A 26,559-nucleotide genomic window follows, 5' to 3' on the forward strand; every position below is an offset into this window, starting at 1 on the left:
TTGTGTCGTTGGTTGCCCAGGCGACCAAGGCCTGCTGGGTGGCTGCCTTCCGGGAGTACTGAGCGTGAAAACCGTCCATCAGAAGCCCCCAGGGCCTCCGAGACTTGCGCAAAATTCCAGAAAGCAAGCAAGCCCGGGACAACAGCGGGAGAATGGCAGTGCCCTGGGAGGAATATTTCCAACTGGTTTTGGAAGAGAAGCTGTCTACGTGAGTGGTGTGCAGGGCACACTGAAGCAGGCAGGACGGGTGGGCAGGAGTGGGTTGGTTGGCCCCTTCCTTTCCCCCACCCCTGGATCCTGGCTTCTAAGGGCAGTTCTTGGTAGGGGTTTATGGCCCCACTTCCCAGAGGAAGACACTGAGGCTTGAAGGAAATGGCAATTTTCCCAAGGTCTCAGGGGTAGTTAGGGCAAAGCTGGGTCAATAATCCCGGTCTCTGATCTGTGCCTGAGCCCCACTCCTAGCTGATACTCAGTTGAGATGAAATCGTTTGACCCAAGGTGGGAAGGAATTACTCTCGTACCCTCTCCTTGCAAGCTGCATTTTAGAGGAAGATTGGAAGAAGCTTGTCAGCCTTGTTCAGCACTGTGGCTGGAGGGGGTCCCAACTTCAGTATCATTTAATATATTATTATATATATATATATATATATATGCAGCATGTGAGATCTTAGTTCCCCTACCAGGAATCTGCCTGCAATATAGGAGACCTGGGTTCGATCCCTGGGTCTGGAGGATCCCTTGGAGAAGGGCATGACTACCCACTCCAGTATTCTTGCCTGGAGAATTCCATGGACAGAGGAGCCTGGTGGGCCCCAGTCCTCGGGGTCGCAAAGAGTCAGACACAACTGAGCGACTACTGCTTTCACTTTCACCAGGAATCAAACCTGTGCTTTCTGCAGTGGGAGTGTGGACTCTTTTTTAAGATTTATTTATTTAGTTATTCCTATTTTTTTGGCTGTGGTGGGTCTTTGTTGCTGCACGTGGGCTTTCTGTAGTTGAGCTGAGCGGGGGCTGCTCTTCGTTGCTGTGCGTGATCTTCTGATGGTGGTGGCTGGCTTCTCTTGTTGCGGAGCACAGGCTTTAGGAGTGCAGGCTTCAGCAGTTGTGGCTTGCAGGCTCAATAGTTGTGGTGCAAAGGCTTACCTGCTCCAGGGCATGTGAGATCTTCCCAAACCAGGGATCAAACCAGTGTCCCTTGCATTACAAGGCAGATTCTTAACCACTCGACCACCAGGGAAGCCCGAGTGTGGACTCTTAACTTAGGGGAGTCCCCCAACTTCAGTCTCAGAATCAGTAAAATGGGAGGGTTTCCCCTGGACCAGAGCTGGGCAATCCGAGTATAACTGTAGGACATCCCTCCTGCTCCTGACACAGCTGACCCTGTGCGGCTGGGTCCAGCCTCTCCTCTCTCCTGGAAGCCTGGCTCCAGAGCTCAGTCTCCTAGACCCTCCCCCACAGAGATCAACTTGCAGCTCAGTCTCAACTTCGCCTTACAGAAGAGCTGACCTCCCTGCTCCCCACTCAGCCTGCCATCAGCAACATCCTTCCAATGTCGAGGTTCCCCTTTGAACTCCTCTCTCACCGCCTCATCACCGCATCTGCTCTGCTCTCCAGTGATACCCAGAACCCACCACTCTTTACCTCTCTACAGAGCCACCCAGACCAGAATTGCATCCTCTCCACATTATCCTGTGATCTGTCCTGGGTCCCCTGCAGCTGCCCCACCCCTCTTATTGGCCTTGCCCCCCACAACAGCCAGAGGGGTACCTCCTCTGCTCCAAACCCTCCCATGCTTCCCATCTCACTCAGAGTCAAAGCCAGAGACCCCCTTCATTGCAGCCCACTGCAGTCTGACCCTCGTAACATCTCTGATCTCAATTCCCATCACTCTGCTCCTCCCTCCCTTCCCACCACACTGGCCTCCTGGCAGCTCTTTCTACATACCAAGGTCCTTCTCTTGGGGTCTGGCATTGACTATTCCCTCAGCCTAGAATCTGTTCCCTGCAGCATCAACATGGCTCCCTCCCTCTTCCCCTTCAAGTCTCTGCTCAAATGTCCCTTTCTCAGAGACTTTTCTATCTCCCTATTGAGAGATTTCATTTAGTCTGCTGACTTTCATCTCAGTCCCTACCATGTCCCAGCATTTATTATTTTTTATTTTGGCTGCACCACACAGCATGTCAGACCTTAGTTTTCTGATCATTAGTCAAACCTGTGCCCCATGCTTTGGAAGCCTGGAGTCTTAACCACTGGACTGCCAGCGGAGTCCCTCAAAGTGTGAAAGTGAAAGTGTTAGTCGCTCAGTCGTGTCCAACTCTTTGAGACCCCACAGACTGTAGCCAACCAGGCTCCTCTGTCTATAGGGATTCTCCAGGCAAGAATACTGGATTGGGTAGCCATATTCTTCTCCAGGGGATCTTCCTGACCCAGGGATCGAACCTGGGTTTCCCACATCTCAGGCAGATTCTTTACCAGCTGAGCCACCAGGAAGCCCAGGGAAGTCCCTAGCATTGTTTGTTGTTTGTTAGCTTTCTTTTCTGTGTTCCCTAGTGGGATGCCAGCTCCTGGAGACCAGGGATCTGTCTGTCTTGACCAAGGCTGCACCCCCCACCCCCACTCCCACCCCCCAGTGCCGAGAACAGTGCTTGGCACAGAGTAGATTCTCGAGACAATTTGCTGAATGAGTAAAAAATTCCACAGCCAGGAGGTGGCTAAGAGAGGCATGTTAGGCACCACTGGAGAATTTGGGGGCCCTACCTCTTGCCTCCTTTACCCCCACTTCCTTTTGCACTTCTAGGAAGATCCCAGAGCAGAACACAGACCACGTCCCCCCGGTCCTGCATCTCTTGGAGAAGAGGCAGGAGCTGGTGGATGCAGACCGGGAGCTTCAGGCCCAGAAGGAGGTGAGCCACTCAATGTAGTCCCTGAAACTTTTGGGGGACTCCAGACCCCTCCAAAAAAAGATGAGAAAGTGATGGAGCCAACTTATTACTACAAGGTCTGAGACAAGGCACTGTGCTGAGCCTTGCTTTCCTCATCTGTCAAATGGGGGTCAGATGAGATCAGTGGTTGGTGCAAATCAATGCGCATTGAGCAGCTACTGTGTGCAGGATATACCCTGGGATCTAGAAGTCTCACCACAGCCCCTGCCTTCATGGGCTCAGCCTAGAGAAGAGAACAGACAAGTGTCCGGGTAATGACTGCTGTGAGGGGGGAAGCACTGAGCAGGGATGGCGGGAGCCCAGAGAAAGCCCCTGTCTCTACACAGCAGTGGTCACGGAGGACTTCCTGGAGGAAGTGATGTCTTAAGGATGGCTGAAGGGCAAGTCAGCTTTTCCAGCAAAGAGGGGTAGGGTGAAAAGGGGGAAACACACAGAGGGGACAGCATATTCAAAGACAGGAAGGTGAGGACAAAACACAGGTGAATAAGAGTCTGGAAAACAGTGTTGAAGGAGACAGGGTGAGATGAGGCCCGAAGGAAGAGCAGGGATGCTGTCATGTAGGGGCTACTGGAGGGAATTTGGGCTTCATCATGGATAGTGGGGGGGCCACAGGTAGATATGAGCCAGGGTGCAGCAGCAAGATTAAAGGCAAAAGATGAGCAGAGTTAACTATGAACCTGAAAGCGCTGGATGACTTGAAACCCCAAACACACACAGATACCTACTGCTTACTGGCCAGGTGTTCGAGATCACAAAGGCCTCCCTGAAACAGCGATGGGAACAGTTGGAACAGAAAGAGCAGGAGCTAAAGGGGTCATTCATCCGCTTTGAAAAATTTTTGCAGGTATGTGGAGACTGGTGAGGGAAGGCAGGGCAGAGGTCACAAAGTCACAATCCTATGAGCCAGACCGGTCACGGAAACTTAAAAAGTGGGTTTACCCAATTAAAAAGAATAAAATAAGACCATCTGCAGCAACATGGATGGTTGTCATACCTAGAGATTGTCATACTTAGTGAAGTTAATCAGGCAGAAAAGGAACATTGTATGACATCCCTTATATGTGGAATAAAAAAAAAATCATACAAATTAAATTACTTACTTACCAAACAGAAAGAGACTCACAGACTCAGAGAAGGAATTTGTGGTTTCTGGGAAGGCAGGGCAGGGATGGATGGAGAGGTTTGGAAATGGGTGGGGAACAGATAGTTAGGGAGTTTGGGATGGACATGTACACACTTCTATATTTAAAATGGATAACCAACAAGGACCTACTGTATAGCATAGGGAAATTTGCTCAGTGTTACGTGGCACCCTGGATGGGAGGAGAGTTTGAGGGAGAATGGATACATGCATATTTTATGGCTGAGTTTTTTCGCTGTTCACCTGAAACTATCACAACATTGTTAATCTGCTATACCCCAATACAAAATAAAAAGTTTCGTGTTTTTTTTTTTTTTTTATAAACTGGGCTTACCAATATAAAAGGGACCGGTGGGAAATACACATGCACTGCCTGAAGCATTTTAAAAAGGGTGGGAGAGGAGTGAGGGGCCGAAAAGATTCTAGTTGAATTTGGCCCGCGGACCATCTGTTTGCAACCCGTGACTCAACGTGTGAATATTGGGACGGAGTGGCTGCGGCGAGCTCTGCAGGCTCCCAAGTCTTGGGATTCGTGGCCTTCTCTCCATCCCTCTTTCCCAGGACGCCGAGGCCCGGCGCAGCCACGCACTGCGGGGAGCAGCGGAGGAGCGGCACCTAGCGGGCCGCCGGGAGGCGGAGGCGCTGCGGCTCCGGGCTCAACTGGCCGAGCTGCAGCGGGAGCGCGCGCGGCTGCAGCGCAGGCTGCAGCGTCTGGAGCCCTGCGCGCGTCTGCTGGGGCAAATGTTGGAGCTGCTGCCCGAGGTGAGCGCCCTGCAGGAGGTTTTGGGGTTCAGTGTCACGTGCAGCCCCGGGGGGCCTCAAGGACGGCTTTGGAAGTGTGCACTAGTGAAGCGCTGACTGTATGTCAGGAGTCACCACTTACTTAGCACAAACTGTATGCCAGGAACACGCTTTGTTCTTGAATTCTCCCTAAGGTCTAATGAAGTGAGTCTTATTGTCAACCCCATTTTACAGACGGTGCAACTGAGGCTGAGAAAGATAACCTACTGAAGGACACACAGGCATGTGGGGGAGGGGGAATCCAGGAACTCGGTATAGTTCAACGAAACAATGAATTAACATTAATCACAGGCAGTGAAACTTAGATGGGTTTAACGGTAGAGGTGGGGAGTGAAAGTCGGTTCAGTCGTGTCCGACTCTTTGCGACCCCATGGACTATGCAGTCCATGGAATTCTCCAGGCCAGAATACTGGAGTGGGCAGCCTTTCCCTTCTCCAGGGGCTCTTCCCAACCCAGGGATCGAGTCTAGGTCTCCCACATTGCAGGCGGATTCTTTACCAGCTGAGCCACAAGGGGAACCCAAGAATACTGGAGTGGGTAGCCTATCCCTTCTTCAGCGGATCTTCCCAACCTGGGAATCGAAACGGGGCGGGGAGGGGCGAGAGTAACTAACACTTGGGGCGCAGCGATGTGTGATGCCCTGATTTCACAGTTGGGCTAAGGAGGCGCGGGGTTTGGGCGTGGGGAGGGGAGGGAGCCGCAGGCCGGGTGAGTACCCGCTCCCTGACCCCATCCCAGTTCCAAGAGGTCCCCGAACTGGTGGCGCGCTTCGACGGGCTGGCGGACATGCAGGAGGCGCTGAGGCTCACGGAGCGCCAGCGGCTCGCGGAGCTGGAGGAGGCGCGCGCGCGGCTGCAGCGGCTGCGGGACTCCTGGCAGGACGAGCTGCTTCTGCAGGGCCAGCGGCGAGCGCATCTCCTGGAGCAACTGGAGTCGGCGCGGGAGCGCACGCTGCACTGGGTACCGAGGCCGGAGGAGGTGGGCGTCCGGGACCCCAGGCTCCCACCGCCGGGAGGAGAGCCGGGGTTAATAACAGGAGATGCGGCAACCCTTCTTTCATGGGCAGTTTTCCTTGACAGCCTACTGGGATCTGACTTGTGGGAAGCAGGGGGCAATGGGGCTCCAGCCCTTTTCAGGCCGGCTCACACCTTAATGGGGCAGGGGGCGGGGTGTTCTCCAGGAATCCAAGTGGATTCAGATCCAGACCACGGCGGCTGAGAAGACCTTGCTCCTGGGACGCACCAGGATGGCAGTACTCAATATGTACCAGCTAGTGTGTCAGCATCAGAGACGGCCACCCGCCCTAGACATCGAGGATGCCGAGGGGCAGCTGGAGCAGGTGAGGACCCCTCTGCAGGTCACCTCCAGCCCCCCAACCTTTGGGAACATACGGTACCTGCAATCCCACCTTCTCTGGATTGAGCATGACCCTCTGTGATCAGAGCCCAGTCTCTTAGCTGCATGCCTGCCTAGCCCCCTGCCTGGGAGCCTTGGGTCAGTCTTGACTCTGCTGCTGCGAGGACAGAAGGAAGTCGGACCATCTCTGGCTCTCAATGGCTTCACTGTGCACTAGGCCAGGGTATACTGATGCATACAATACATTTATGCCAAGAGGTCTTTTGTTTTAGGATCAAACAGCGCAAACAAGTGACAACATCGATAAAAACCAGGAGATGGAAATTCACTTTTAATTAGTCCCTGACCCTCTGGCTCCCGCAGGGACAAGCCTTAGCTTCCCCTGGGGAGTGTGAAGACAGGGTTGTACAGTGGTTTTTCTTTCTGCACAGTGGCATCACAAAGGTCATTGTGTCCAAGGATGCCCGGTTTTTCTATTCACTCAGGTTTGTAAGGTGGTAGAACACGTGACCTGGTTTACACTGGAGGGCGGGGGTTTCTAACGTTGGACCCTTCTGTTAGGATTCTAGTGAGTCCCCAAAGCATAGCCCCTTTGAGAAGTGGAGGAAACAAAGTGAGGCACCCTGCCTTTGCCCCAGCCCACCTCACTCCCGTCCTGTACCCAGAGGCCAGAATTCCAACCAAATGCCCAGAACTGGGTCCCCAGAGCCTACCTTAGTGCCACATCCTGAGTCAGGCGGATTCATGTGTACACCACTGTTCTCTCAAGTGTGGCCCAGGTACCCCAAGGGACAAAAGAAGACTCTAGGAGGGACAGAGGCTCCGTATGAAATAACAGGCAAAAGCCAGTCCCTTTTCAACCAACTCTCTGATCTTCCCAAGGAGAAAGGTTCAGTGGGGTTGGGGGGAGTGCGGGGGTGACAATATGCCTTTAACGCCTGGAATACCCCTGGTCTCCAGGGCCTGGGACTCACATTTTTTTGTGGGCAACTGCCAGAATTCAGTAACCTGGTTTCACTTTCATTTTGTTATTCTTCCAGTTACCCCCACTTATGACAAGGGGTAATTTAATCTCTTTCCATTTTTGATGGAGACATAGTTTCCTTGTCAGATGTTTATTTCAGTAACAAAGGTGAAGGAAGAGCCCAAGGTGAGATTACCATCACGTTCTAGGTCTTGGCAGTGGATCCATGGGTGTTCATTAAGCTCGTTTCAATAAACAGGTTAATTTAAACAAAATAAAGGTGAAGATGAGAGTAGGTCAGACACTAATGAATATGACTGATCAAACTAAAAGGAAAAAAAAAGAACTGATGGTAAGTGAAAATACTAGCTCAACTATAATACAGGTAATAACCAACTAGAAAACTGAAAAGTGCCTGTGAATGAATTGCTTGGAAGGCTTGGACTGAGATGTTGGACTGAGGCTTAAAAAACCCGGAAGTGTTTAGACCAGGTTCACTGCCCCTGGGGAGCCAACATCACTGCTATCTAATAGGAGTCCCTAACCGCCACCCCTGCTTTGCATCCTCTGGTGTTTTGGGGGGCAGGGACTGGGCACTCAGGGGCTGGGCTCTGACTCTGGCTGTGTTGGGACCCCAGGTGAAGCTGTCCATTCTGGACCTCTCCGCCATACTGGCCAGACTCCGTCAGGCTGAGTCCACTGCCCCCACCTCCTAACCCTGACCCAGGTGAGCAGTGGGAGAGGGACCCGTTGAGGGACCCAGCCTGAGGACAGGGGGGGTACACATCTCCTGTGGGGTGTGGGCTGAGTGGCTCTCACCAGAAAGATGGGAGGGCTGTGCCCGCTCAGATGGCAGTGGGGTGTACACAAGAGGCACACAGCAAGTACTAAGTAAATGTGAGCTACATGGGGGCCCCAAAACCACATCCACTATGTGGCCTGGTACCTGGTCCTCCCTCCCAGAGCAGTGGGGGCATTTGAACCAGCTGATGTTTGTCAGGTTAGAACGGGGCCTGGCACAAAAATTCTGGGGAATTCTAGATGAGTGTTTGGTAAGTAAAGTAAAATAAAGGACCAGCAAGAGGGTCACATGCAGACACCATTCCCAGGGTGTCTGCTCACAAAGGCTCCTCCATAGTGGACTGGCGTTGAGGGATGGCCAGTCTGAGAACCCAGCTGCAAGATGCAGCCCATGACCTTCCCAGGGCCCCCAGCAGGGGCTGAGGAGCACAGGACTTAGAGGAAAGCAGAGGTCAGGACAGGTTTTGACCTCTGGGTATGGGGTGGACTCTTCACAGCCAAGAGGAGCACTGCATGCTCTGATCCTTGACCCCACATCCCATCTGCCTCTCACCGTCCAGTCCCAGCTGCAAGCCTGTCCTGGTGGGAGGAAAGGGACCCAAGGGCCAACTTCAAGGTCCTCAAACCTTGGCAACCTACCCATCCTCTGAGCCTGACTTTTCTCATCAGCAAAATGGAGACATTGGCAGAACCCACACAGGACCCACCCACACGCTCTCGGCTCATCGGCACTCCAGCTGAAATTCCAGCACCCTGGTCTGTCCCTTCCAACTCCTCAAGCAGACTGTGCTCCTGGTCCACTGGAGATGCTCAATAAAGATTTATTACATTAAAAATACATCACTGGGCCTCAGGCACTCAGGGCTCAAACCCATGGGGCCACCATCTCTGAATCTGGAACACACGAAAAGCAGCAGCGGCTGAGGTGCCAGCTCAGGTTGTGGCCTACCTGGCAAACTCCTATGAACCCTTCAAGACCCTACTCAAATGTGCCCTGTGTCAGGCAGAGGCAGCTGCTGCCCCTCTGTGGCTGTGTGGCACTCCTTTGCATGGGCCAAGGGAGCTCCCCCAGTGCTCAACTCAGGGCCAGGCACACAGCGGTACACGGGGAACGCTGCTGATGTCCACGCCTGGGCCAACTGAGGAATCGCAGGGCTGTGTCACCTTCTTACATCCTCTTCCTCATCTTGCCCTTCTTGGAAGGGGCGCCCCGCCCGAAGGCGCCCTGCTGCAGCTCCTGTGCGCGGCGCCGGTTGCGGGCAGAGAGCTGCTTCAGGCCCCCACGCTGCAGGAAGCGCATCTTCTGGGCTCGGCGCCGCTGCTTCAGGATCTGCTGCTTGGTCTTGAGCTCTGAGCGCACGCGGCCCGCGGGGGTGCCAGGGGTGCGGGGCTGGGATGCACCTGCCAGGACAGAGATGCCAGGAGCTCAGCTTTTGGGTCGACTCCCACTGTCTTCTCCTCCCAGAAATTCCCCTGTCCCCACTCCCATTCTGTGTTCAAGCCCCAACATCTGGGAGATGGTAACTGCTGAATAAGGCTTAAGTTGTCCACTGTAACGGGCAACAGCATGGACCCTCTAGCCCAAACTGCCGAGTTCAAATCCCAGCTGTGACCTCATGGACAATGACATAACTTCTCTGTGCCTCAGTTTCCCCGCCTGTGAATTATGAATAGCATCTACCTCCAAGGTCCCAGAGAGACATAAATAAGTTATTATGTGAGCAGTGTTCAGAACAAGGCCTGGTCCACAGTAAGGCCTCCTAAGTGTAACTATCACAATCAGAAATCACTGAACAAAGGCTTTTCAGCACCTCCTCTAGGCTGGGCACTGGAGACTCAGGCAGACTCCAATCCCTGTCTCTATGGACTGTATTGTCTAGGCTGTAGCTTAACCTTCTTCTGGAAGAAGAGAAATCAGAGGAGGTCAGTGAGGAGAAGGGACTTGTCCATGGTCACCCAACAAAGTGGTGGTGGCGGGCAGGAGCAGTCAGGCACCTGCCCCAGCCCGCTCTCCCAGGTCTCTGGGAGGGCACTCTTACCCCTTGCCCAGGGCCTCCCTGGTGGCTCAGAGGGTTAAGTGTCTGCCTACAATGCGGACACCCGGGTTCGATCCCTGGGTCGGGAAGATCCCCTGGAGAAGGAAGTGGCAACCCACTCCAGTACTCATGCCTGGAAAATCTCATGGACGAAGAAGCCTGTTAGGCTACAGTCCACGGGGCCGCAAAGAGTCGGACACTACTGAGCAACTTCACTTTCACTTTTTCTTTACCCCTTGTCCACCTTTGTCTGTCACCCGCTGGAGGACCCAGGCCGCGCCAAGAGGACCAAGTACCCGAGTTGACCAAAAGTACTACTTGGGAGCCTGGGTTTTAAGGACGACCCTCCCAGGGCTCTTACCTTGCCCTCGGCCACGCTTCCCACCTCTTCGCTCTGGGCCGCGACGGTCAGAAGTTCCTTCTTCTTCTGAGTCACGGTCATCGATTTTCTGTTTCTGTTTCCACTTTTGGTAGCTGGGGGGCTGCATTAAGGAGGCTACTTGCGGCACAGAGACGCCCCTGGCGCTCCTGGGGTGTGACCATGCTCCCCTCCCCAACCAGGACACAGGCCTCACCTAAAAGGGGCCGGGGTGGTTGAGCTAGGCCACGCCCTCCCTGACCCCGCCCCCCCTACAGTGGCTGTGCCGATAGAAAGCGCTTGGGCCCGCCCCCTCTGGTCCCGCCCTCCAGGATACAGGTCCCGCTTGTAAGAGCTGCTGATGTAGCGGCCACTCTCGGTCTTGATCTTTTTCTTGTCCTCTTGTCCTGACTGTCCCACAAACCGCTTCTTCTTCCGGTCCCTGTGGGAGGAGTTGGGAGGTGTGCCGCGGAGGGAGGTGGCCCGCTTCCCCTCCGGGCCTGTGTCCCTCTGACCTCTCATCGGGTTGTTGGGAGGATTCAAGGAAAGCGGCATGCCAGCGTCTGGCATGCAGCAGGTGCTCCGTTAAGGCCCGTTCCCTGACCTTCCTCACCATTCCCTGGCATCCCAGGCCTCCAAAAACAGTGTGGGGGCGTCTGGGGATTAATCCAACCTCGGAGTCTGGGTCAGGGGCACGGGCCCCCTGGGGGGGTTCCCGACCCCTACTTTACCACCTCCTGGCTCTGTGACCCTGGACTGAGTCACATCACTTCTCCAGAACCAGAGTTCAAATGGGCAAACTGGGTGATGAGCCCCTGTCTAGAAAGACTAGCCCCCCAGAAGGGCAGATGACCACATGGGGATTCCAGGGGCAGGGGTGGGGCGGTGTCATGATCTGTGCTCCACAGGATCCAGTGAGGGGTGGGAGGTGACATAATTCTGGCTCTAGGGGATCCAACGGGAGTCAGGACAGTCAGGGGGTCACGTCTGTTGTGGGGACCAAGTGGAGGGCAGGTGAGCATGGAGGGGTGTCCAGCTGGCTCACTCACCACTTGAGCTGCTGCCGGCCCCTGGTCAGGCTCTGGGCTTCGTCTCCCATCAGGTCCAGCACTGCGCCAGCCACCTGCTGCTCGAAGGCGCCCCCATCCCCGCTGATGCTCAGGCTGCAGAGGGAGGGTGGAGAGACACCCTGAGGTTGGGAGGGGGGCCCAAATGCCCACCCCACTCCACCCCCGCCAGGACCAGCAGCCACTCACCCCCGCTCGCTGTCAAAGTCCTTGGGCCGGTAGGGGATGTAGAATGCCTGGTCCCGCTGCCGGGCCTCCTCCCTCCGCCTCTTGGCTCCCTGGTGGGGTCCTGGCTGCTGCCGCTTCCGGCTGACAACTTCTGTGAAGACGTCCTGGTGGACGGAGGCCCAGTGTCACCTGCAGCCCCCAGGGAGCAAACTGGCCTCCCCACTCACCAGCCCAGCTGGGGTCTAGGGCCAGGAGCTTCTGGGACCCTCCGCATCCTCATCAGGACCTGGACTGGTAGGGTGGGGGCGGGCAGGGTGCCGACCAGGGTGAGCCCCACCACGTGCCGGGTCCAGCTCAGGCCTCCAATCACATGACCAAGGCAAAGCCCCCACCCCTCTCTGGGTGGCCTTGCTCTCTATGATGTGGACTAGTCCAGGGGTCTTCAAGCGTATTTTTTGCCTACTGGACCCTCTGTCTGAATCAAGCATTAGAAGAGTAGGCCCAAGGCCTTATCCACCAGGTGAATGGGACACCCTGGACCCCTAGCCATGCCTTTGGCCATGAAGGCCCAGTGCCTGACTCTGTCTGAATCATGCCTCCGCTGCTGCCAACTCGGCCCCTTCCCACCTGCCCGGACCCCAGGCTGAGACAGACGGAGATGACAATGACACGGCCACCTGGGCCTGTGGGAATCCTCCACGTGCCGTCTTCAATCTGCCCAGTGGACCCAGAACTGGGTACCGCGGTCACATGACTGCAGTGCCCTCGACTACCACATTCTGGAAATGAACCTTCCAGAGACTCACTTGGTGGCAAAAGCCGCCCTGAGCCGACAAGAGGCTGTGACTGTCCCCTCAGCATGGGGACCAGCGCAGCTCACTGTGGAAACTGAAGCATTTCACGGCAGTGACACCCCAGACCCTGCTGAGGGTGTGACATCATCCACAGGGGACCCACCGTAAAGACTCGAGTCCTGAAACACACTTGGTGCCCTGGGCTTCAGGCAAGGGATGGTGGATGAGACCATGACTCCCTTCCGTAGATAGGGAGGCTGGGGCTGGGCCACTGGTTCCCCCAAATGTCGGAGGTGACTGGAATCACTGCCTCCACCCCTAGCAATGGCTCAAAGCCCTGAGGTCAGCCCCATGGGCTGCCGGGACTTGACCCTCCTTTCCCCGACCCCAGGCCAGATTCCAGGGTCCCCCGTATGGGGCCTGCACCTCTACACTCTCTCCTGCTGCTTCCTCCTTCTCAGCCTGCTCCTCCTGCGGTGCTGGGAGGCTCGGGGCCAGGCCCGCCAGGCCCTCCTGCCGCTCCTGCCGTCCCTGCTGGAAGCTGGCGATGGCTTTGCGGTCCTTCTCCCGCTTGGCGCGCATCACCTGGCTGCTCAGGTCGCGGCTGGAGGCGTTGATCTCAAAGATGGTCTGGAGAGGGGACATCCGAGGCCCTGACCCACTGGCCGCGTCCTCCCCAACTCCAGCCTCCCCAGCTTGGCGTGCGCTCCCTGGTATTCCTCCCAGTTCCCTTCCATTCATTCCTGGCTTTTCACAATCGTGGAGGGAGGCCCAGAGAAGGCGAGTAACTGGCCTAAGGTCACACAGCTGGGACATGCCAGATCTGGGATTTCAACCTAAGTTCACTGGCTCCCAAACCAGTGCTTTTAGCCATGCGGGTCTCCTGCTCCTTTTTTCCAGGCACCAGCTGACAGGCCTTTCCTCTTTTGTGGGCGGCATCCCAATGGGAGTTAGGAGCTAGGAGCTATGGAAAGCCAGCTCCTCTAACAGGCCTAGGGCGGGTCCCTGCCCTCTGTGAGCCCCAGTCTGCCCAGCTGTATGGGAGGCAGGGATGGTGTACTGGGCCTTCTGCTCTGCATGGGAGGCCTGGGAAACGCGCTGCTGCATACAGGGGTGGTTCCAGAACCAGCAGAACCTTGGCTCTGGAGGTGCTGACACAGCTAGAGCCACGGACTGAGGATTCCCTGCTCGGGGAGTCAGTCCCGCCGGGGAGTCAGGTGCTCAGCCAGACCCAGGCCCCGCACTCACGGCCCGGGAGCGGTAGTTCCTGATGCTGTCCACCAGCCTGAGCCGCTGCAGCTCCTCCTGCTGGAAGCGAGAGCCTGGCAAGCGGGAGGGAGGGAGGGAGGCAGGCGTGAGGTCCGGCAGGTTCTGCGGGGTCCTCCGTCTCCACCCCACACCTGCCCGGAACAGGGACTCACTGAAGAGGGGGTGTAGGCCCAGCCTGGCGAGGTCCAGCTCCTTGGCCCTCTTGATGGACTCGGGCGAGGGCGCCGGCCGTGAGCGCACATACTGCTGCTGGGCGTTGTCAGCCACGCGGCTCAGGCCCCGCAGCTCCAGCGACGCCTCCAGGCTGGTCCGCAGGCCGCAGTCCTCGTCGTCCACCACACCCTGCGGCACCCGGCCCAGTACACCATCCCCGCCTTCCGTGCCTGCTGCCCACCAGGAGCCCCGGTCAGAGACCATCCTCTGCCCATGACCCCTCCGCAGCCCCGCTCTGGGTCCCGAGTCACTAAAATCAGCCCCACAAGGGAAACCATCACTTATCGAGCAGCTCCTCCTGTTTTTATAAATACAGATTTACAGATCACACCCCCCTCTACTCAGGTCTGTATTGTCTGGGGCTAATTTCACACTACAAGGGCACAGGTGTGCAGCTGCCGGGCCTCAGGTGACCTGCAGGGCCCAAGATGTTTACTATCTGACTTTTCAAGTGAAAGCGTTAGTCGCTCAGTTGTGTCTGACTCTTTGTGACCCCACGGACTGTGGCCCACCAGGCTCCTCTGTCCATGGGATTTTCTAAGCAAGAATACTGGAGTGGGTTGCCATTCCTTTCTCCAGGGAATCTTCTTGACCCAGGGAAGGAACCCAGGTCTCCTGCTTTGCAGGCAGATTCTTCACCGCCTGAGCCACCAGGGAAGCCCTTGTCTAGCGCTTTATCTGCCTTTCAAATACAGACATCTTCCCTTGGGGTCAAATTCCAAGCCAGGACAGCGTGGCCCACCTCCACCCCGCGTCCACATCATGAACTCCAGGGGGACCCGGTCCCGCCCCAGCTTCTACTCACCTGAGGGCTCCTCAGGGGGCCGGGCAAGGGTCAGAGCACGGCCCAGGAACAGGTGTAGGTCCAGCAGGTAGGGGACCTCGTCGGGGGCCACCAAGGAGTAGGCTGTGCCGCTTCGGCCGGCGCGGGCCACACGACCTGCAGGGGAAGGTGGTCAGACAGGGACAAAGGCAAAAGACCCCAGAGCCCAGCCCGAGCCCCACGTGCCCAGCCGTAAGGGTGGAGCCACGCCACGGCCCCACCTTACTGAGCAGGGGCCCACCTAGGAAGGGGGCAGGGCAGCGAGTCACTGGGGCTACCTGCCCGAGAGGTTGTGAGCCCACACAGTGCTCTGGGAGGTCAGCAGAAAAAGACGCAAGAGAGACTTCCCTGGCGGTCCAATGGTTAAGAATCCATCTTGAGATGCAGAGGACACAGGTGCAATCCCTGGTCAGGGAACTAAAATCCCACATGCCAGAGTAACTGACTAAGCCCATGAGCTGCAAGAAAAGACCCCGCATGATGCAGCGAAAGACCCTGGGTGCCACAACTGAGACCCCATGTGGCCAAATAAATAATAAGATTTTCAACAAAGAAAGACACTGCTCTTCATCGGTATCAGAGGTCTTCAATCCCCATTATGGGCGATTTTTCCCAGAGAAATAACCCAGGGTGCAAAGATTCAACCGCAGAGACCCCTACTCCCTCTGGAAGAGCAGCAAACTGGAAATCACCTAAAAGACGTAAGGACAGAGGGCCAGTTAATTAGCTGATGACCACCTGGTGGGTACTACACAGCTGAGGAAAGAGGCTGCAAACTGTGGTCTGTGGCCAAACCCAGCCCCAGCCTAACTGTGTAAAGTTTTATCAGCACACAGCTGTGCTCCTTCATTTACATATTGTCTGAGACCGCTTTCGGGCTACCAGAGCTGAGATCTGTAACAGACTACATAGCTCCAGAGCTCCAAGAAAAAATATTTACCATCTGGCCCTTTACAGAAACAATTTGCCAACCCCTGTCACAGAATGGTGTTTAGACGATGAATGAAAAACATGCATGATGTACAAAGAGATAAGAATAAGGTTATAGGTAAGAAGGGCCAGTGTGGGGACTTCCCTGGTGGCCCAGTGGCTAAGATTGCACTCCCAATGCAGGGGGCCTGGGTTCAATCCCTGGCCAGGGAACTAGATCCCACGTACCATAACTCAAAGTTCACGTACCACCACTCAAGATCCCGCATGCCACAACCAAGACCCAGTACAGCCAAATAAGCAAGTTTAAAAATAAGTTGTTTTTTTTTTTAAAAAAGGAACATCCAATGTGATTCTAATTTTGTGTTAAGTAAATCCATGGAGAACATGACACTTTGGCTTGTTTCTGCACCTTGCAAAAACCACATATCACCATGTACAGAAGATTTCGTTTGTGGTGGTCTGATTCACACTGCTGGTCATGTAGCACTTGAGAAATTCCCTTTGGGGGTTTGGAGGTGCCTCAAGGGATGTGCAGGGCCAGCCCTCCCAAAGCAACGGAATCAAGGGTACAGCATGCAGCAGCCAACAGGGGAGGAAGTTCCCTTGAACCCCAAAGGTCCACCCATGGGCAGCCCACCACGGGCAACCAGAATTCACCCATTCGACAATATTCAATTATATGCAAGACAACTGAAACAAACCAGCCCACCAGACACTTCTCTCACACGAACTTACTTACTTGTATTTATAAATATAACACACATATTCACGAGTTAAAAGAAAAAAAAGGGAAGTAGGCTGATGGTTACCAGGGTCTGGAGAAGGGGAAGAAGGAATTAGATTAATGGGTACAGGGTTTCAGTTTGTTAAGACAAAGATGTTCTAGATAAAGAAGGTGGGTGATGGTTACACAACAATGTGACCATACTTAATGCCACTGGACTTACACCTGAAAGTGGTTAAAATGATCACTGTATGTTTATGTATATTTCACCATAATTAAAAAAAAAAAGAATCCTAGACACCCCGCTTTGCTATGTGTGTGACACCTGGCTAGTTCTGAACCTCCCTGCCTCGGTCTCCTCATCTGTAAAATGGAGCCAGTGTGGCTGGTACCCACTGCACAGGGCTGTTGCAAAGACAAAAAGAGCAAGCAGAACACCTGGACCAGCCTCACATGATGAGCACCTGTGGCCATCACATCACCAGTGGGGGTGGGGGACTTCCAGGAGGGGAACGTCCTGCCTTCTAGGTGTTTTGCTCCATTTTCAAATTTTCCTACAACGTGTGGACCTTACTTTTATAACAGAAAGATGGAATGGAATGAGTTGGCCTGGGTGGACTGGGGCCTGACAGGCTGCCTAGATAAAGTAGGGAGTCAGGAGACCCCATCCACAGTTGATGGAGCAGGAGGCAGACAGGGCAAAGGTTACAAAGTTCCCCAGGAGTTTTAGGGAGAAGACTGTAGGGAAGAGGGGTCACATCATCAAGGACCCTGAAGGCAAAGAGAAGCAGAGGACTGGGAAGCCCAGAAAACTCGGGAGCATCACCTCCTTGAGAGTCTGAGGCTGCCGGACAGATCCGCTCCCCAGAGAATCTGACTTATCGGTCCCCTCCTTGGGCCTTGGTTCCCCAGCAGTAGGGTCAGGAGTCGAGTCCTGCGCCCTCAGACCTTGCCAGGACTTGGCACCCCCGTGGGGTCCAGTCCAGCCATGGGCTCCTTACCCACGCGGTGCAGGAAGAGCTTGCCCTTGGCGGGGAAGCTGTAGTTGATGACATTGTCCAGCAGCGGGATGTCCAGGCCCCGGGCGGCCAGGTCAGTCACGATGAGGGCTGAGCACTTGCCGTGTGTGAACCTGGCCAGGTTGATCTTGCGGGCCGTCTGGTCCAGGGCGCTGTAGATGTGGGCACAGCTCACCCCCTGGGTCGCCAGCAGCTGCTCGGAGTGAAGACCGGAGAGAGGGAGAGGGGCTAGACCACGGGCTCTGGAGTCAGGGCCCTCAGTTTGAACCCCGGTTCAGCTGGGTGACCTCAGTTTGGCATCTTCATCAGTATAAAGGGGACTCGTATCACCTCTCACATCTGCAAGGTTGTTTGAGTGTCAAAAAAAGATGACACGTGCAGAGAGGTCTCCCTCAGGGAGGCTGCAAGTGCCGCTGTAAGACACACAAGTCTCATCCTAACTGTGCTAACAGGCTGTGTGACCTTGCCCTGGTTTCCTAACCTCCCTGTGCCTTCCCTTCCTTCTGTAGAACGGGGACAGTAAGCTTCCTCTCTGTAATTTTGTTACGAGGATTAAGTGAGCTACTTTACACACAGTGCTGAGAACAGGGCCCACAACAAGGAAGCACTGTGAAAGTGGGAACTGCTCTTTAAAAACGATTTTGGTTTCATTCATCAGTGACTCCAGCAGCCATAGGGAGGAAGCACCGTTAAATGTGTCATGTGAGTGAAACCCAGTGAACTGTGTCCTCAGATAACAGACCCCAGGTGTGGCTGACCCGAGGCGGCTGCATTGACTCGGGAGGGGCCTGGGCATCCTTGCGGGTTAGAGGACTCCCTCCCTAGGAGGGTGACAGGTGTACACGTGCAGAAAAGTTCATCAAGCTGCTCACATAAGATTAGGGCACTTTATACAGCTTACAGGATGCAGGTTATTTCTCAATTTAAAAAAAGAGAAACATGTGGGATACTAAAACTTATAGAAAAATGATGGGACAGCTGAGATACACTTCAAAATACCCCAGATGGAGTGAGGAATATTAGAGATGAATCAAGGCTGGGTATGAGTTGATAACTGAGTACCTGAGAGTTCATTATGCTATTTTCTGACTTTGCAGTGTGTCTGACATTTTACGCGTGTGTGTCTGTGTGTGTGTTTAGTCACTTCATTCGTGTCTGACCTGCGACCCCGTGGACTGTAGTCCACCAGGCTCTTCAGTCCATGGAATTTTCCAGGCAAGAATATTGGAGCGGGCTGCCTTTTCTTTCTCCAGAAATTTTTCATAACATCTTCAAAGAATAAAAAAAAATGGACAGCGCTCTGGCCGGGCCCGAGTCCCGCTCTGGTGCTGCTCTCTAGTGGCCGAATCCGGAACTGCAGCTCCGAGCTGGCGCTGGAGTAGGTGTTGGTCCCCAGGACAGGAGGGAGGGGATGGGGGCGTCCCTGCTCACCTCGCTGAGATACTCCGCGTGGTGCTTGGTGGCCACAAACACGACCGTCTGGTCCTGGGGCCGCACCACGTTGCGCAGCACGTGGAGCAGCACCGCGGCCTTGGCGTCCTCCCGCACCAGGAAGAAGGAGGTCTGTGGAGAGACGCGGGTTGCTTGGGTTGGCTGGCGGGGGTAGGGGGATGGGGTCCTGGCCCCGCGGGCTGGGGGAGGGGCACGGGTGGAGCCGGCTCACCTTCAGCTGCTCATTGAGTTTAGAGTCCACGTCTAACCGGATGAGCACGGGCTCCGTCAGGCCTACGGTGGGCAACGGAGGAAGATGGGTGGGGAGCTGGTGAGTCAAGACTGCCCACCCCCCACCCCCCAGGTACTGATGAGTTTCCCAGCCCCCAGCCCCGCTCCTGCGGCCCCCTCACCAGCTCGGGCAAACTCCACCAGCAGCTTGGGCAGCGTGGCAGAGAACAGGACAGTCTGGTGGCCCCCCGGGAGGCGGCCGATGATTTCCTGGAGCTGCTCTGCGAAGCCCATTTCAAAGAGCCTGGGAGGGCAGAGGACAGGGCAGGGTCAGGAGAGGGGCTTCTGGTCCAGTGAGTTCCAAATCTGCCATCCTGCCCTCATCGCTGTCACCTGGGCAGGTGCTTCTGTAACTCAGCTCACTTTTTCTCTATTTGACAACCTTATCCTCAGCAGTCATGACCTTGGTACGTGGGGCCTGGTCTCCTTATGCTTTGTTTTGTTTTGGCTGCACCGTGAGGCATCCAGGATCTTGGTTCCCCGACCAGGGGCCAAATTAGGACCCTGAATTAGAAGTGCAGAGTCTTAACCACTGGACCACCAGGGAGGTCCTTGTTGTTTCCTACAAATTCAAATAAATGATAGCAGCCCTCACTCTGGGTCAGGCATGGCTCTATATAAATAAAACTTCCCCTGTGAAGTGCGTGCTCTTTTATTCCCACTTTGTAGCTGAGGCAGGCCACCAAGGTCCACGGATCCTCAAGGATTTGCCCAAGTTCATGGAGCTGGGATCAGCTCCCACCCCTGTCTGGCTCCAGACTGTGCTCTCAGCCTTGTGCTACTTTTTAATCTCTTTGAAATCATGTGTTTGTTGTTTTAACCTTTTCAATATTCCTAAAAGCAATACAAAAGGAGAACTGTTGGTCCAGGGAGCCCCATCAGCTCTCACATGACCTGCAGTCTGTGGCCCACTTTGGGGAAAACACTGCTTCAGTCTGGGCTGCGTAGGTCTCTCCTGGCCAACCCTGACACGAGTTCCCGGGAATGCTCCTGCAGCCTTACCTGTCAGCCTCATCGAATACCACGTACTCCACACTCTGCAGCTTCAGGTTCATCTCCACAGCCACATGCACCAAGCGCCCAGGGGTAGCGATGATTCTGGAAGTAGTTGTGCCGACCAGGTTACCTGGGGCCAGGGTCACCAGCATAGCCCTCCCCTCAGTCCCCAGGCCCTGGCCATCAGGGAAGGGACCCCAGAGCCTCATCCCCAACCCACAAACTCACATGTCAGGATTTTCATGCAAGGCTGCAAATTGGTCTTCCATCCTAGGAAGAAGAGGGGGTATCTGTCAGCTTGATTGAACAGGTTTCTTTTGTCTCTCTCCCTTCCCATCTCCAAATGCCTAGATGAGTCCCACACCTTGACCCCAGGCTTGGAACTGGGAAAAAGCTATTGCTGAGGTACTAGGCAAAATCATTGACCAGACAAGGGCTACAAGTTCAAACATACAAAAGGACTGATAACAACAAAGTTCTCCAAACAGAAGGACTCAACCACAGAATCCATCTTTTACTCAGTTCAGATTGAAACAAATCTGCCTTTGACCCACAGCACCACCTAGCAACTAACCCTGGAACTCCCAGCTCCACCAGGAAGCAGGTTTCCTGGATCTCTATGTCCTTGTTCTCACACCATTTAAGCATACATCCCTAACTTTAGTTCTCCTCTGAAAACACCTCGGGACACCTGTAGGAGCCTGGAGGCAGAATTCTGGGCCAGGTCCAGCTTATGGAGGTATTTCTGACAACCACAGCAATAGAGATAATAAATTATAATGTAGGCAAAAGAGTACTGAAAAGCAAAACATTCTCTCAGTGAGAATCAAGAGTGACTGGTGACAGTGACATCCTGAGAGAATAAAGAAGGGGCTGGCTGCCCTTTGAGGGAGAAAATGTGGGACAGGGGTAGGGACTCTAATCTTAGCTCTACTTCTAGACCACCATGTGGCTCTCTGGGCCCATCACTTCCTCAGTTGGCTCATCTGTAAAACAGGTGTGGTGCCTGTTACCTGAAAAGGATGATATAAGCACATCAGGAAAAATATAGTGTTTTGTAAATTTGAGCTATCAAAAACATCCCTTGATTTGTGTGCATTCCACCTGAAACAGCCCCAAATTAAGCATATTAAAACATATACAACTAAGCAACCCATTTGGGTGACCCTGGTGCTTCCAGCTCTCCTTTAGGAACACTAGAACCTGTGTCTGAGTTGTGTGGGAAATTTCTTTCTGTATTTTACTGGATGTTTCCCCTTGCTGGTATTTCAGGAACGTGTGGAGACACTGCTGTTATTAACAAGCAGCGTGGGCTCTGTCCATCTGATGGGAAAGCCCAGGCAGGCTTGCTTTGGAGGGCACCACGCAGGGCACCGAGGGGGCTCTTACTTGTCCCCACCCAGGATCAGGGCAGTCTTGAGGCCAGTGAACTTGCCGAGCTGCGGGGGGAGAGAGAGAGAGAGAGGGAGAGAGACTAAGAGCTGGTGATGGGAGCTGAGGCTTCCCTGGTGGCTTGGTGGTAAAGAATCCCCTGCCAGTGCAGGAGAGGAAGGTTTGATCCCTGATCGGGGGAGACACCCTGGAAAAGGAGATGGCTACCCGCTCCAGTGTTTTTGCCTGGGACGTTCCATGGACAGAGGAGCCTGGCCGGCTACAGTCCCTGGGGTTACAAAGAGTCAGACACGACTGAGCAACTGAGCATGGGAAAGGATGGGGGCTGACTCTGCCCACTCAGGCCTTGCTGACTGGTCTCAGCTCAGTCTAGCCACCCTGTCCCCCTGCCCAAACACACCTCCTTGGTAAACTTCATGGTCTGCAGGGCCAGCTCTCGGGTGGGCGAAAGGATGAGGGCACGGGCCCCAGTCTGGGCGCTGTGGGTCTTGAGCCGCTCGAACATGGGGATGAGGAAGCAGGCGGTCTTGCCGCTGCCTGTCCGGGCCATGGCCACCACGTCCTTGCCGTCCAGGATCATCGGGATGGTCTGCAGGGGAACAAGCGGGGCAGGGGAGGGTTCAGTTCCTGCACCCACGGACCATGCGATCCGGAGCGTCAGGTCCCAGCAGAGAACCTGGGCATCTCAGCAGAAGGGGCGGGGCCTGTCTCCCAGCCCTGATCCCACTCTTGTTAAAGCCTGTGTGCACAACTCCAGGAGTGAGCGGCCCGTTACCCCCAACTCTTTCGACTTTGGGACACCTCTCTCCTTGCTAAGCCAGGCTCCACCTCCCTGTCTGGTCTTCCTCCTCAGGACCCCAGAGAAACGCTGTCTCCCTCTTGGCTAAATGTCTGAGGACAACTATCATGAGATGACAGTGGGTGATGATGGGGTGTCTGTGAGCTGTCGGGGCAGGGACAGAGCAGGCAGCAACTTAAGTGGCAAAGAGGCCCCAAGTCGGGCATCTGCCCATGCTGGGCCCGACTTTTCTCTGCTTGTGAATGAGCAAGCTCGTGGGGCTTCAGCCAGAGTAAGAGGGGACAACAGATGTGATGGCTGGGACAAGGGGTGAATGTCAAGAGGCCAGATGGACGGGTCGGGTTGGCATCCCCTCCTTCTAACCCGCAACAGCGTCCCCACCCCATACCTTCCTCTGGATGGGTGTCGGCACCTTGTAGCCCTTCTTCATGATGCCTTTGAAGACTGGGTAGCTCAGGCCTGGGAAAGATATGGGAATAGCCAGGGAGCTGAAGAAGCCCCTAATGACACATGGCTGAAAACTACACGGGACAAATGACTGTCTCATCAACAAATAAACAGCAAGGGAAAAAAAAGCAATAGAACAAAGCTGATGGATTAATAGAGACTGAGAAGACAAGTTTACTGATTGTGGGGTATGAACTGCATTTGGATTCTGACATGAACACTCAATGCCGTGGGCTTCACTGGTGCCTCAGACACTAAAGAATCTGCCTGCAGTGAAGGAGATCTGGGTTTGAGCCCTGGGTTTGAAAGATGCCCTGGAGGAGGGTATGGCTACCCACTCCAATATTCTCACCTGAAGATTCCCATGGACAGAGGAGCCTGGTGGGCTACAGTCCATGGGATCACAAAGAGTCAGACATGACTGAGCAACTAATACATATATATGTACATACATAATGCCGTGAGACAATAGGGGTCTGAACACTGATGGGGCCTGGAATGACACCGAGAAACTGGGTTTATTTTAGGCGGAGGAGGGTCCTGCATCTCTTGGAGGCAGGTGGGAAGTATTTAGGGACAGGAGGAGATGGCTTATTTCTTTGCCCAGTTCTCTATCTGGGTGACTGTCTTTTTCTTATTGATTTGTAAAAGCTCTTTATATATTAAGGTTATTAGCCCTTTGTCTCACAGTTGCAAATACATTCCAATATAGCATTTACTTTAACTTAGCCTACAGTGTTTTTTGGCATACACATGTCTAATTACCACTCAGCCCCCAGATATCTTTGCCTGTTCCTGCAACAGCATCACCCAGAGTCTTGCTCTAACTGTTCTCTCATTCTGTCAGGCCCGCTGCCCCCATAAGAAGGCCGTGACTGGCTTGGAGATTATCTGCTGCTTCCATCCACCCAAGCCTACCATAGTGCAGTCTGGAACAGAGCATGGAGGCCATGATGACCCCCTGTGGCTCCCCCGACCCAGGTTCCCAGATGCCTGGCTCACTCACCCATGGACTGGAAGCCTCCTGATTTCTTCTTCTTCTTGTTCTGAGCTCGCACCATCTCCCGCATGTCTGGCTCCACGTCCGAGGTGCATTCCGAGGTGGGGAAAGTGGGTAGGGGTCTGCCAGGCGCCAGCTGGGAGGGAGCAAGAGAGGCAGCATCACTCCAGGTATAGTCAGACCACTAGGGGCAGGGAAGGGGGCTGTCCTGCTGCCAGGCCCCTCCAACCTGCCCTCATTCGAGGTGTGTTGCTCCTGTGAGATCACGTGACTTCTCTGCCAAAAGGCTCTCCTTTGACTGGACAAAGACAGGGCAGTGGGTCTGAGAGTAGGCTCTACAGACTGCCTGTATTTCAGTCTCAACTCTGTCACTTGCAGCTGTGAGACCTCAGGCCAGGGGACCTCCTTGCCCAAAGCCTGTGTTCCCGAATCACGAAAATGGGGATGACAGGAGCATATGTCTTATAGGGTGTTGTGAAGTCTAAATGGGTGTGTGTAAAGCTTAGGACAGTGCCCAGATGGTGGTACCATCATTATTATCATCCAGACCAGTCATTCAGAGCCCTTAAAACTTTGGGAAGCCAATCAAAACATCTATTAAGAATGAGGGAGACTTTTCCAATCTGTCCTGCACCCCTGTCCCTCACCCCATTTCTGATCCATCACCCCTCCCCAGATCTGTTCTCTCTCATTCCTGGCTTCCTGTCTCTGCCACCCACTTGTCCTAGCACAGCTAAATCAAACCCAGACACCTCCCCTGGGGAGCCTTTTTGGACTACAGCACTGTCTTCTTCCTCTCAGAAATAACATTTATAAAAACACTAATTCATAATAATGGCCAAAACTTATATGGCACTTACTATAAGCCAGGTGCTGTGCTGAGCATTCATATAAATTAACTCACTTCTCACAACAACACTGTCAAGCAGCTATTATTATTTAGTCTCTTTTACAGAGAAGGAAACTGACACAAAGAGAGATGAAGTGACCTGGCAAAGTCACACAGCCAGTAAGGGATATGAACCCTGGCTTCAGAGTTTATGTTCTTTCCTATGTGCTCCTCTGTGGTCCAACACAACCTTCTACGTCAGACCTGTACCTGTCTTGTACAGTCCCTGAGATAAGAACGGTTTTTAAATTTTAAAAGGTTGTAACAAAATCAAAGAAGACAGTTATATGACCTTGTATGACCTTGCAAAGCCTAAACTATTTACCATTTGGTCCTTTACAGGGAAAGTTTCCCAACCTACCCCTGCTCTAGATGGACACATGATAACAAAGTGCCTGTAACACACTGGTGCCCCAGCAATATTTGCTTAAGAGTAGAATGTCTGAACACTGTCATTTCCTCCTTTCCACAGTGTTTGAGGCACATAGAATCAACTACTTTCTACCCGTGCAGAAGTTGAGGCACACACAGAGGTTAAGCAATTTCTCCCTCGTGTACTCCCAGAGCCAGTACAAGGTGTTGAACACCTGGCCTTGGCCCATAGTTACAGGGTACCTACTGTGTGAGGCTCAGCTGAGATGGAATAAGGTCCCCATCTGGTCCCTACTTCTGAGGAGCCTAGAGGGCTCTCTTCATATGAATGCCCACTCATTCATCTCTTATATCGAGTCTTCCCTGTGCCAGACATCCGCTAAGTACAAGGTTGGGAAAAACAATAGGCTACAGCTCTTTTGCCCCCTTGGGGCTCACACCTGCCCCCCCCCCCCCCATTTGCATACACTTGGCACTCAGTAGTGGAAATAGCACAGGGCCTGGAACCATGCAGTCCTGGATTTGAATCCTGGCTCTCCCACTCACAAGCTATGAGGTCTTGGTCAAGTTGCTTCACCCCTCCAGGCTTCTGTTTCCTTCTCTGGAAAATGAGGATAAGTACTTAGCTCGCAGGGTTGATGTGGGGATTAAATGATAAGGCTTATAAAAGCTCTTAGCACGGAGCCTGCACACAGTAAGTGATCAACAGACGAGAGTTTAATTTATTATTAGTTTCCCAGAGGTTTGGGGGCGTCGCTGTCTCAAAGCCACGAGGTGCAGCCTTCTCCTAATTCTTCCTCCCAAGAAACCCCAACTCTCAAAAGTCCAATGTTCAGCACCCGCACTTTTCATTGGACGAATGGAAAGGAGGATCCGCCCCCCCTGGCTAGGAGGAAGCCAATGAGAAGCGCTAGACCAAGCGTCAGCCAGGAAGGCCCGCAGGCCCCCAGCTTACCCAGCACCGAGGCTTCGGACGTCTGGACCCGGGGTGTGGGGGGTCCTGGGACACGTGCTCAGGCCGGAGGTCCTGCCCTGACCCCCCTGGCCAGCCGATCTCTCCCCATCCTCAGCCGTGCCCGCTCCCCACCTGGGGGAACTGCCGGGCACCGCGCGGAGCCGGAGCTCGGGCTCCGACGTGTATCCCAGCCCTGCGCTCCCTACCTTCTGGGCCCGGGCGTCATCTTCTGCCCGGATCTCAAACTCGCCGTCCTCCGAGTCGCTGCTGCGGGACTGGGACGCCGCACCCCGGCGCTTCCGGAGCCCCTTCTTCTTCTTCCACTGGGCCATGTTAGCTCTGGACCGCTGTGCGGCCGCCGGGAGCGTGCCGGCAGCCATGCGGGCCCCGGCTCCGGGAAACGGGAGGGGGCGGAGCCCGTGGGGACATACCAACAGCGCCGCGGGGGCAGGGGGGACGCCTCCACGCGGCCCCGGCTGCGTTCCCGCTCCTTCTGCTGCTTCTGGAGGCTTGATCCACATGCACGCACACACTTCCCTTGCTGGCGCGGAAGGTCCCCCTTCCGAAGCTTTGGGGAG

At 54.4% G+C, this 26,559-nt stretch overlaps 2 protein-coding genes across 5 annotated transcripts; one reads left to right on the top strand and one right to left on the bottom strand.

Annotated features, from left to right (window-relative positions):
• CFAP73 (cilia and flagella associated protein 73) lies at positions 1-8,845 on the top strand. Of its 3 annotated transcripts, XM_070475347.1 has the most exons (8): positions 1-208; positions 2,798-2,903; positions 3,682-3,786; positions 4,645-4,845; positions 5,623-5,862; positions 6,065-6,223; positions 7,843-7,931; positions 8,675-8,845. In XM_070475347.1, the coding sequence occupies exons 1-7, from the start codon at positions 153-155 to the stop codon at positions 7,918-7,920; spliced, it is 945 nt and encodes a 314-aa protein (XP_070331448.1). In that variant the 5' UTR covers positions 1-152; the 3' UTR covers positions 7,921-7,931; positions 8,675-8,845. The 3 variants fall into 3 exon arrangements, with proteins under 3 accessions (XP_070331448.1, XP_070331447.1, XP_070331449.1); XM_070475346.1 differs by having other exon boundaries at positions 2-208; positions 7,843-8,845; XM_070475348.1 differs by having other exon boundaries at positions 2-208; positions 5,623-5,844; positions 7,843-8,845.
• DDX54 (DEAD-box helicase 54) lies at positions 8,811-26,396 on the bottom strand. 2 transcript variants are annotated; one of them, XM_070475335.1, is made up of 20 exons: positions 26,188-26,396; positions 23,772-23,901; positions 22,707-22,777; positions 21,920-22,108; positions 21,517-21,566; positions 20,356-20,397; positions 20,134-20,229; positions 19,254-19,375; positions 19,073-19,134; positions 18,841-18,972; positions 17,392-17,602; positions 14,716-14,850; positions 13,850-14,080; positions 13,677-13,750; positions 12,855-13,058; positions 11,656-11,798; positions 11,449-11,562; positions 10,737-10,841; positions 10,403-10,515; positions 8,811-9,406 (listed from the first exon to the last, which is right to left on the bottom strand). In XM_070475335.1, exons 1-20 carry the CDS (start codon positions 26,359-26,361, stop codon positions 9,174-9,176), a joined length of 2,631 nt encoding a protein of 876 aa, XP_070331436.1. In that variant the 5' UTR covers positions 26,362-26,396; the 3' UTR covers positions 8,811-9,173. The 2 variants fall into 2 exon arrangements, with proteins under 2 accessions (XP_070331436.1, XP_070331435.1); XM_070475334.1 differs by having other exon boundaries at positions 13,850-14,083.
• Between the last annotated feature and the right edge of the window lie 163 nt (positions 26,397-26,559).

This window comes from Odocoileus virginianus, chromosome 12, assembly GCF_023699985.2.
Source record: "Odocoileus virginianus isolate 20LAN1187 ecotype Illinois chromosome 12, Ovbor_1.2, whole genome shotgun sequence".
NCBI classification, from domain to species: domain Eukaryota; kingdom Metazoa; phylum Chordata; class Mammalia; order Artiodactyla; family Cervidae; genus Odocoileus; species Odocoileus virginianus.

Bases quoted from the DNA above. Each gene is read 5' to 3' on its own strand.
- DDX54 (XM_070475334.1), bottom strand. From the start codon at position 26,361: ATGGCTGCCGGCACGCTCCCGGCGGCCGCACAGCGGTCCAGAGCTAAC. The intron at 20,230-20,355 runs GTGAGTTTGTGG...AACTACTTCCAG, and splicing joins TTGCATGAAAATCCTGACAT to AATCATCGCTACCCCTGGGC. The intron at 14,851-17,391 runs GTAAGGAGCCCA...CTTCCCCTGCAG, and splicing joins GCTCTTCCTGCACCGCGTGG to GTCGTGTGGCCCGCGCCGGC.
- CFAP73 (XM_070475347.1), top strand. From the start codon at position 153: ATGGCAGTGCCCTGGGAGGAATATTTCCAACTGGTTTTGGAAGAGAAG. The intron at 209-2,797 runs GTGAGTGGTGTG...TTGCACTTCTAG, and splicing joins TTGGAAGAGAAGCTGTCTAC to GAAGATCCCAGAGCAGAACA. The intron at 2,904-3,681 runs GTGAGCCACTCA...CTTACTGGCCAG, and splicing joins AGCTTCAGGCCCAGAAGGAG to GTGTTCGAGATCACAAAGGC.